The 9,511-nt window shown below is 57.6% G+C and overlaps 2 protein-coding genes across 3 annotated transcripts in view; one reads left to right on the top strand and one right to left on the bottom strand.

Annotated features, from left to right (window-relative positions):
• PFKM (phosphofructokinase, muscle) overlaps positions 1–6,893 on the top strand; it is an 8,806-nt gene extending 1,913 nt beyond the window's left edge. Inside the window, exons 3-23 of one of the 2 annotated variants that reach the window (XM_031065322.1) lie at positions 99–172; positions 265–342; positions 796–985; positions 1,641–1,806; positions 1,884–1,928; positions 2,016–2,124; positions 2,242–2,337; positions 2,427–2,519; positions 2,615–2,740; positions 3,024–3,088; positions 3,171–3,234; positions 3,366–3,512; positions 4,093–4,163; positions 4,252–4,339; positions 4,567–4,719; positions 5,103–5,267; positions 5,369–5,430; positions 5,625–5,736; positions 5,861–5,960; positions 6,351–6,456; positions 6,547–6,893. In XM_031065322.1, the coding sequence (XP_030921182.1) occupies positions 99–172; positions 265–342; positions 796–985; positions 1,641–1,806; positions 1,884–1,928; positions 2,016–2,124; positions 2,242–2,337; positions 2,427–2,519; positions 2,615–2,740; positions 3,024–3,088; positions 3,171–3,234; positions 3,366–3,512; positions 4,093–4,163; positions 4,252–4,339; positions 4,567–4,719; positions 5,103–5,267; positions 5,369–5,430; positions 5,625–5,736; positions 5,861–5,960; positions 6,351–6,456; positions 6,547–6,694 (2,258 nt within the window). In that variant the 3' untranslated portion in view covers positions 6,695–6,893. The remainder of the gene's footprint in view (positions 1–98; positions 173–264; positions 343–795; positions 986–1,640; positions 1,807–1,883; positions 1,929–2,015; positions 2,125–2,241; positions 2,338–2,426; positions 2,520–2,614; positions 2,741–3,023; positions 3,089–3,170; positions 3,235–3,365; positions 3,513–4,092; positions 4,164–4,251; positions 4,340–4,566; positions 4,720–5,102; positions 5,268–5,368; positions 5,431–5,624; positions 5,737–5,860; positions 5,961–6,350; positions 6,457–6,546) is intronic. The other variant, XM_005431008.2, reaches the window with a different exon arrangement.
• A 367-nt stretch (positions 6,894–7,260) lies between these two features.
• On the bottom strand, positions 7,261–9,116 carry ASB8 (ankyrin repeat and SOCS box containing 8). Its single transcript, XM_031065323.1, has 2 exons — positions 9,012–9,116; positions 7,261–8,434 (listed from the first exon to the last, which is right to left on the bottom strand). Exons 1-2 carry the CDS (start codon positions 9,060–9,062, stop codon positions 7,802–7,804), a joined length of 684 nt encoding a protein of 227 aa, XP_030921183.1. The 5' UTR covers positions 9,063–9,116; the 3' UTR covers positions 7,261–7,801.
• Between the last annotated feature and the right edge of the window lie 395 nt (positions 9,117–9,511).

The raw sequence follows: 9,511 nt of genomic DNA, 5'->3' as shown, positions 1-9,511 counted from the left end.
GGATTGGGGGTGTCCACCGGGGGGTGGCAGCCGCAGGGAGGTGACAGAGGCTTGGGGATGTCACCAAGGGGTGACAGGATGATGGCGGTGCCCCACAGGGATGAACGCGGCCGTGCGCGCCGTGGTGCGCGTGGGGATCTACACCGGGGCCAAGGTGTTCTTCGTGTGTGAGGTCAGTGTTAGCCCCAGCCCCAAAATTCCACAGCCTCACCGTCAAATTTGGGAAAAGGTGTCCTTGAACCACTGTCCACTCTGTCCCCACAGGGCTACCAGGGGCTGGTGGACGGTGGTGACCACATCAGGGAGGCCACGTGGGAAAGCGTGTCCATGATGTTGCAGCTGGTGAGGGACACGGACAGGGTGACACATGGATAGGGGGACACACAGACAGGGGAACACATGGACAGGGGGACACTTGGGAATCCCCTCCTGGGCTGGGGAGGCACTGGGCATGCCCCTCACTGGTCCCAGTTTGCCCCTCACTGGTTCCAGTCTGAGCCTGGGCTCAGCAGAAAATGACCCAAAAGCAGAGCTGGGATGGGGGGAGGGAGGGAAGGGTGGACACAGGGATGGACATAGGGACATACATGGGGATGGGATGGGGGGATGGACAGAGGGATGGACATGGGGATGGGATGGGTGGATGGACAGAGGGGTGGATGGACACAGGGATGGACATGGAGATGGGATAGGTGGATGGACACACAGGTACAGGTGCGGGGATGGGACGGGTGGATAGACACAGGGACGGACAGCCAGCCCCGAGGCCAGCCGTGCCCTGCCATCCCTCCCCAGGGTGGCACGGTGATCGGCAGCGCGCGCTGCCAGGATTTCCGCACGCGCGAGGGGCGGCTGCGTGCCGCGCGGAACTTGGTCAAGCGCGGCATCACCAACCTGTGTGTGATCGGCGGCGACGGCAGCCTCACCGGCGCCGACACCTTCCGTGCCGAGTGGGGCGGGCTCCTGGCAGAGCTGCTCAAAACCGGTATGGGGGGGGACACCGGGGGAGCCCCGAAACCCCCCTGGGGTGAGGGAGAGGGAGGGGGACAGAGGGAAAGGGTTGGGGTCAAAAGAGAGAGGTTTGGGTTCAAAAGCACGCAAAAATTTGGGGTTTCGCACATAATAATGTGGTGTTCTTCCCTACTTATGAAGTTTAGGACACTTTTGCTCCCCAAGGGAACATTTTGTAGGGGGGCACAGAGAGAACAGGAGGTGTGGAAAGGTTTGGTTTTGAATCAGGATGTGAAACTCAAAAATTGTTTTTTTTTTTTCTATAATTATGGAAGTTTGGGGCACTGTTGAAGATGTTTTAAAGGGGGATACAGAAGGAAAAGAGAGTGTGGTTAAAAAAAGCAGGGTGTGGCACTCAAAAATTTGAGGTTTTCCCCCAAAACAGAGATTTGTGGCACTGCTTCCCCCTAAGCGGACATTCTGGGGGGGTCCCACATCAGAAAGGAGGGTGTGGGAAGGTTTGTGATTCCAAAAAAACTTTGTTTCCAAAATCAAGGTGTCCTACACAAAAATACGGGGTTTTGTCACCCAAAGCTGAGTGTTTTCCCCCCAAACAATCCCTTTGACACCTCTACCCCTCAAGTGACCATCTGGGGATGGTGTCTCCCTCCTGCCCACTCCCTCCCCAGGTGGCATCACGGCAGAGGAGGCGCAGCGCTCGAGCCACCTGAACATTGTGGGCATGGTGGGCTCCATCGACAACGACTTCTGTGGCACCGACATGACCATCGGCACCGACTCGGCGCTGCACCGCATCATGGAGATCGTGGACGCCATCACCACCACGGCGCAGAGGTGACAAGGACACCCTCGTTGTCCCCAGACCCTCGGTGTTCCCGTTTCGGGTGGGTGACGCTTTCTTGTCCCCGCAGCCACCAGAGGACTTTTGTGCTGGAGGTGATGGGGCGGCACTGCGGGTACGTTCTGGTGGCACCTAGGAGGGGTTCTTGTCACCCCAAAAACTGGGGGAAGTGGCTCAAAAGCAGTTTTTGGCCCCATTTCAGGTATCTGGCGCTGATCACAGCCCTGGCCTGCGGTGCTGATTGGGTTTTCATCCCTGAGTCACCCCCCGAGGACAACTGGGAGGAGCACCTGTGCAGGAGGCTGGCTGAGGTGGGATGGATGATGGATGGATGGATGGATGGATGGATGGATGGATGGATGGATGGATGGATGGATGGATGATCTCCCCCTGTCCCCATCCCTGTTGACACCCTGTGATCCCCCCAGACCCGTGACGGTGGCTCCAGGCTCAACATCATCATCGTGGCTGAGGGTGCCATTGACAAGCACGGCAAGGCCATCACCTCAGACGAGATCAAAGCTGTGAGTGGGGATGGGGGGACACAGGGTACATCCCCCTTTGCCCCCTCCCTTTTTGGGGCCAGTCCTAGAGCTCTCCTGTGTCCCTGCAGCTGGTGGTGAAACGTCTGGGGTACGACACCAGGGTGACCATCCTGGGCCACGTCCAGCGTGGGGGAACCCCCTCAGCCTTCGACCGCATCCTGGTGGGCACCTCCTTCCTCACCCCAGTCCCAAAGGAGGGGACCTGGAGGTGACTGACAGCCCCCCTTGGGAGGTGACACCCCTGATGTCCCCTCAGGCCAGCAGGATGGGTGTGGAGGCTGTGATGGCGCTGCTGGAGGGGACACCGGAGACGCCGGCCTGCGTGGTCAGTCTGTCCGGCAACCAGGCCGTGCGTCTGCCCCTCATGGAATGTGTCCAGGTGGTGAGTGGGAATGGGGGGACACCGGGAGTGGCCCCAGACCCAGTCCAGGGATGGTTCCCAAACCATCCCTAAGATGGTTCCCATCCCTAAGATGTCCCCAAACTCTCCAGGGAGTGCCCCCAAGCCAGCCCCAGGGATGGATCCCACCCCAGGACACCCCATTCCACCCCAATCCCATCCAAAACACTCCAATCCTACCCAGGACGCCCTAATCCCATCCTAGGACACCCCAATCCCACCCAGGAAATCCCAGTCCCACCCCAATCCCCCTCTGTGCCCCCAGACCAAGGACGTCACCACAGCCATGAACGAAGGACGCTTCGAGGATGCGGTGAAGCTGCGGGGCCGGTGGGTGGCACCTCCATGTCCCTGTCCCTGCAACCCCAATGTCCTCAAAATGTCTCAAAACCCCAACTTCCCCGATTTTTAGGAGCTTTCAGAACAACTGGAATGTCTATAAGCTGCTGGCTCACATCCGCCCACCTGCCACCAAGGTAGGGAGCGCTGCGGAGGGCATGGTGAGGGGACCGAGCCGGGACACCCCAATTCCATCCCAGGCACGGATACCACCCAATCCCAACCCAATCCAACCCCAACCCCCAGTGAGCCCTGTCCCTGTCCCCAGAGCGGGTACACGGTGGCCGTGATGAACGTGGGCGCTCCGGCCGCGGGGATGAACGCGGCCGTGCGGGCAACCGTGAGGATCGGCCTCATCCACGGGCACCACATGCTCGCGGTGCACGATGGCTTCGAGGGGCTGGCCTTTGGCATGGTGAGGGTCCCGAGGGGAATGGGGTGGGAAAAGGGTCAGGAGAGGGACTGGGATGGGGAGATTCCCACAGGAAATGGGGTTTGGGATGGATTTGAGGGGCTGGCATTCGGGATAGTGAGGGTCCTATGGGGGAAAGGAGTTGGGATGGGGAGATCCCTATGGGATAAAGGGGTGGCCAGGGCATGACGGATTTGAAGGGTTGGGTTTTGGAATGGGGAGATCCCAGTGGAAAAACAGGCCGGGAAAAGAGTTGGGGAAGTGCAGGATGGATTTGAGGGGTTGGATTTTGGGATAGGGAGATCCATGTGGGAGAAGGGTGCAAGGAAAGGGCCTGGGAAGGGGCAGTTGTGGCACTGCAGGGATGGAGATCCCTCAGGATGGGGGTGTTTAATCCCTGTCCAAACCCCAGCCCTGCTGTGGGTCTGATCTGCTGCTGTCCCCAAGCCAGAGGACATTGTGTGACCTCCTGAGAGGGCTGAGGGGACATTGCGTGACCCCAATGTCACTCTGATAGGGCTGAGGGGGGCCATTGTGACCCCAGATCCTTCTCCCACCCCATTAAACCCGTTTCACCCCCCAGGTGGAGGAGATCGGCTGGAATACGGTGGGCAGCTGGACGGGGCTGGGAGGATCCAAACTAGGCACCAAGAGGTGACTCCCCTCTGCATGTGGGGTCATTTGGGGTCCCTCTGGGGTCCCCCTCTGGTCAGGCTCATCCCGAGGGGTTTCCCCTTCCCAGAACTCTGCCCAAGAAACATTTTGAGGAGATCAGCGCCAACATCAGCAAATTTGGGATTCATGGTCTTATCATCATCGGTGGCTTCGAGGTCGGTTGGGTGTGGGCAGGGTGTGGTCAGCGGGGTGGGGTCAGTGGGGCTTTGTCAGAGCATGGTTGGGGTGTGGCCAGGGTGGGGTCAGGGTCCCTCTGCCATCCCCCAGGCATTCACAGGCAGCCTGGAGCTGGTGGAGGGCCCAGTCTGGTCAAGGTGTGGTCAGTGCCCCCACCGTTCCTCTCCTCTCTGCATTGTCCCCTGATGTCCCCATTGTCCCTCAGGCGTTCACAGGTGGCCTGGAGCTGGTGGAGGGCCGGGCACGCTTCGAGGAGCTCTGCATCCCCCTGTGCATCGTGCCTGCCACCGTCTCCAACAATGTCCCCGGCTCCGACTTCAGCATCGGCGCCGACACTGCCCTCAACACCATCACCACTGTGAGACCCCAGATACCTCCCCAAAATCCCCCTCGTCCCAAACACCATCACCCCGGTCAGATGCCCCATCCTATAGCCTCTGCTCCCAAACATCATCACCACAGCGAGAACCCAAATCCTGTATCCCATATCCCTCCTGATGCCAAACACCATCACCACAGTAAGATCCCAGTGGAAGTCCCAAATTCCCCTGATCCCAAAGCACTATCACCACTCTGAGACCCCGATGGAAATCCCCCAACTGCCCTGACATTAAACCCCTTTTCCTGACCCCAAATCCCACATTTCAGACATGTGACCTGATCAAGCAGTCTAGAGTGGGCACCCCAAATCCCTTGGCCCTAAATCCCTTTTCCTGACCCCAAATCCTGTCCCCACTGCAGACGTGTGACCTGATAAAGCAGTCGGCTGCAGGCACTAAGCGCCGCGTGTTCATCATCGAGACCATGGGTGGCTTCTGTGGCTACCTGGCCACCATGGCCGGGCTGGCGGCTGGCGCCGATGCCGCCTACATTTTCGAGGAGCCCTTCAGCAGCCGTGACCTGCAGGTGGGGACAATCCTGTCCCCTGTCCCCAGTGTCACCAGGGTAGTGTGGAATGAGTAGGTTCCCCACTGACCTCACTCCCACCTCCATTCCCGACCCCACAGGCCAATGTGGACCACCTGACAGAGAAGATGAAGACCACGGTGAAGAGGGGGCTTGTGCTCAGGTGGGCTCCAGCTTTGGGGGGACCTCGTGGCGCCCCCCTGGGGACTGGGATCAGGGGAACTGGGCTCTCACCGTGGTGATGGGCAAGGGATGGAAGATTTGGAGTCTCATTGTGGTGCTGCTGTTTGGGATCAGTGGAATTGTTTGGGATGGGGTGAATTGTGGGATTTGAGCCTGATCCTGTCCCTGGTGTAGGAATGAGCGTTGCAATGAGAACTACACCACAGATTTCATCTACAACCTCTACTGCGAGGAGGGCAAAGGGATTTTTGACTGCCGGAAAAACGTCCTGGGGCACATGCAACAGGTGGGAACGGGGTGAGGGTTTGGGAATTCCCCCAGGAACAGGATCGGTGTTCAGGGGATTTCCCTGGGAAGGGGATTGGGATTTGGGGGATTTCATTGGCTCATCCTGGATTCTCCTGGGGCAGGGAGGCAGCCCCACCCCCTTTGACCGTAATTTTGGCACCAAGATGGGCGCCAAGGCCGTGGCCTGGATCACCGGGAAGATCAAGGAGTGCTCCCGGCATGGTGGGTGCTTCTGGATGGGGGATCCCAAAGGGACCCCAGAGTGACCCTACACTCCCAAACCATTCCCAAAAAGCCCTCCTGTGGATTCTGGGGGATGTTCCCCACTCCTGGATGATCCCAAACATTCCTAACCTCCCCTCCCATGTTTTTGAAAGGTCCCAAATATTCTCAACCTACCCTCCCATAGGTTTTACCCTCATGGAGCATCCCGAGCATTCCCAACCCCTGCTCCAGGAGGATCCCAAACATTCCCAACTTCCTGTCCCAAGTGTTTTCCCATTCCTGAAGATTCCCAGACATTCCCACCCTTCCCTCCCACGTCCCTGGAGGATCCCGACCATTCCCAACTCGCCTCCAGGAGGTTCCCAACCATTCCTGTGCTCCTCCCAGGCCGGATCTTTGCCAACACGGCGGACTCGGCGTGCCTGCTGGGGATGCGCAAGCGCAGCCTGGTGTTCCAGCCCATCGCTGAGCTGCGCCAGCAGACGGATTTCGAGTGCGTGTCCCTTCCTGTCCCTCCCTTCCTCACCCTGGGAAAGTGGGATCCCTCCCCAGGGATGTCCCCAGTCTGTCCCTGTCCCCTCAGGCACCGCATCCCCAAGGAGCAGTGGTGGCTGAAGCTGCGGCCCATCCTCAAAATCCTGGCCAAGTACAACATCGAGCTGGACACATCTGAGACAGCGCACCTGGAGCACCTGACCCGCAAGGTCCTGGTCCCCGAGGCCACCCTGTGACAGGGACAGCAGCCACTGCCAGCCTGAGGAACCCCCAAAATCCCCTTTTCTCACAGCGTCCCAGGGCTTTTCAGGGATTTTATGGGAAGTGGTCCCCAAGCGGTATCAGGATAAACTGAGGATGGATGGTGGAGGTTGAGGTTTTTAGGGTTAAAAGTCATAAAATGGAGATGTTTCAATAAATTCAGTGCTTGTCCAAGTGCTCCAGGTCTCTGTGAATCCATGGAAAGGCAAACCTGGACCCCACTGACACCAAATCCCTCTTCATCCTCAGGATTTCCCTGCCCAGCATAACATGGAGGGATAAAACAGGTAAAATTTGAGCCCCAAGTTCATCCCAGAAAATAACAATGACAGTTTTTAGCTGCTTGGTTTCACTTTGGAGATCTGCTCTTCCATTGGATCCTGGAATAGATCCCCAAAACAATCCCCAAACTAACACCAAAGGGTGAATTCCTAGTGGGAAACCTCAGAAGAGCTTGAAGAGATGGGAGGAAGCCCTCAGCTCCATGTGGAGCTCTCCGGAGAAGATTTGTTTCACCTACAAGAATTCCAGCCCTGCAAAATTTTGGTTTTTGAGGTGGTTTCACTCCTGATGCAGCATAAAAGTTATGGATAAACAGGCAGAACTTCACTCTCCATGCTGGAGAAACACCTGGATCTTTGATTTTCAGCCAACCTATCCCACAGGATTACTCTGCATCCCAACCCACAATTTCTTGCCTTGGGTCCTTCCTCAAGGAGACTTTTCCTTTAAAATCTTCCTTTTGCAAGGCAGAAAAAAACAAACAAAATAAAGGGAGAAACAGATTAATCTAACAGCTGGGATATAATTTGCCATCAGAGGGATATTGTTCATTGCAGGAGAGTGAAAGGGGGGGACAGGGAGAGAAGCAGAGGTAACAGAGAGGAGGAAATGGAGGGAGAGTGACAGAACAGGGGGAGAAAGGGAAGGGACAAAATGGAAAGGCCAAGGGGAGGAAAGGGAGGCAGCGTGAGGGGCCAGCAGAGTGCCGGGTGGCCGAGGGGAACAAAAACCATGGAGAAGAACCTGGGAAGTGACAAAGTGAGCGAGGATCCTCCGGGGGAAGGGCAGCTGTCCCTGGCTCAGGTGAGCAGCAGCAGGTACTCCTTGAGGCAGGCAGGCAGCGGCAGCTGCTGCACGGCCTGGGGCAGGAAGCGCAGGCCGAGCGAGCGGCGCACGGCGTAGCGTGACAGCGCCTGCAGCGTGCCCGGTGCCGAGCACAGCAGTGTCAGCCGCTGGCACAGCTGCGGGTCCCGGGCCACCTCCCAGGGCAGACTCCCGTTCTTGCGCAGCTCGAAGTGTCCCGTGGCTCTGTGCAGCAAATCCAGGCAGGAATCCTCCCGCTCCGTGCCCAGGCCCCGCACCAGCAGCGCCACCAGGCGCGAGATGGGGCTCTGGCCCTTCAGGTTGACCACGCGCACCTCGGCACCGAAGTCCAGCAGCACGCTGACGCTCTCCAGGTTGCCCTTCATGGCCGCCCAGCTCAGGGGGGTGTCGTTGTTGTAGTCCAGGGCGTTGACCAGGGCGCCGTTGGCCAGCAGGGCCCGCACGCACTCCGCGTTGTTCTTGAAGGCCGCCCAGTGCAGGGGCGTGTCCTTGTTGCCGTCCAGGGCGTTGGGGTTGGCTCCGTACTCCAATAAAATCTCCACGCAGGTTTCATCTTTTTCTGCTGCGTAGTGAAGGGCTGTCCGGTTGTAGCCGTCCAGGGCGTTCACCTGGGGGAGAAAAAAAAAAAGGTTTGGTGGTCAGGGAGTGGCTCCAGCTGGATCCCGCAGCAAGGGAAGAGCTAAAGGTCCCAAATCCGAAATGTGGGGAAAAATAAGGAAGGGTTTTAGCCAAGCAGCCAGGGGAAAGTGGGGTAAAAAATCCAGCAAATTTAGGGTTTAATTATTCCTTCCCAGCCTCCTGAAATCTCAGTGCAAAAATTTAGGTTTCAATCCTTCCTCCTCTCCCAAAAATCTCAGCCCAAGAATTCCCTACCTGTTGGGACAATGAACCTTCCCCTGGTGCCACTTTGTGAGGGGATACAAGCCCATGGAATATCCTGAGGTGGAAAAGACCTACAAAGGTCTACAAATCAAAGCCCTGGCCCTGCACAGGACACTCAAAAATCCCCCCCTATGCTGGGAGCATTGCCCAAAACCCAGTTGTGATACTCTGGCAGAAGAACCTTTTCCCAAAATCCAACTTAAACACAGCAGCTCCATGGTCAGCTCTTAATCAGCTCTTCCTGACTTCCCTACCCCTTATCTCGGGATTTTCTACCTGTTTTTGGTTTTTCCAAAGCTTTACCTCAGCTCCTTTTTGCAGCAGCAGCTCCACGCAGTCGGCATCAGCCACCATGCAGGCACAGTGCAGAGGTTTGAGGGTGCCGTGCAGGCAGTTCACATCGGCGCCCTGGGGAGCACAGGAACACCCCCCGGTAAGGAACTCCCCCTTTCCATCTCTTCAGAAAGGGTTAATTCACACAAATCCTGAGGGTTTGCAGGAACCGTCTCGGGGTCAGCAAAACCCACCCTTTCCCTGCCCTTCCTATCCCTTCAAGAAAGGCTTAATTAAGAGAAATCCCGGGGATTTGTTCGCAAAAACATTCCCGGTCTTAATCCCGGTTCCCGCTTGTGCTTCACTAATTCACTGTCACCAAACGGTGCCCGGAGACCCCCAGAGACCCCGCCAGCCCCGGGGGTTCAGAGGGTGGAAGGAAAAGCCTGGAGTCTCTAAACCAACCGGAGATGCCCTGATCTTCCCCTCCCGGGAAAACCCCTCCAGGGGATCCCCACGGAGGCTCCGCA

This window comes from Geospiza fortis, unplaced genomic scaffold (genome assembly GCF_000277835.1).
Source record: "Geospiza fortis unplaced genomic scaffold, GeoFor_1.0 scaffold1828, whole genome shotgun sequence".
Taxonomy (NCBI): Eukaryota; Metazoa; Chordata; class Aves; order Passeriformes; family Thraupidae; genus Geospiza; species Geospiza fortis.
The sequence above is the reverse complement of the archived record's forward strand: the minus strand, read 5'-3'. Positions and strand labels throughout refer to the sequence as shown.

Bases quoted from the DNA above. Each gene is read 5' to 3' on its own strand.
- ASB8 (XM_031065323.1), bottom strand. From the start codon at position 9,062: ATGGTGGCTGATGCCGACTGCGTGGAGCTGCTGCTGCAAAAAGGAGCT. The intron at 8,435-9,011 runs GTAAAGCTTTGG...TTTCTCCCCCAG, and splicing joins TGCTGCAAAAAGGAGCTGAG to GTGAACGCCCTGGACGGCTA.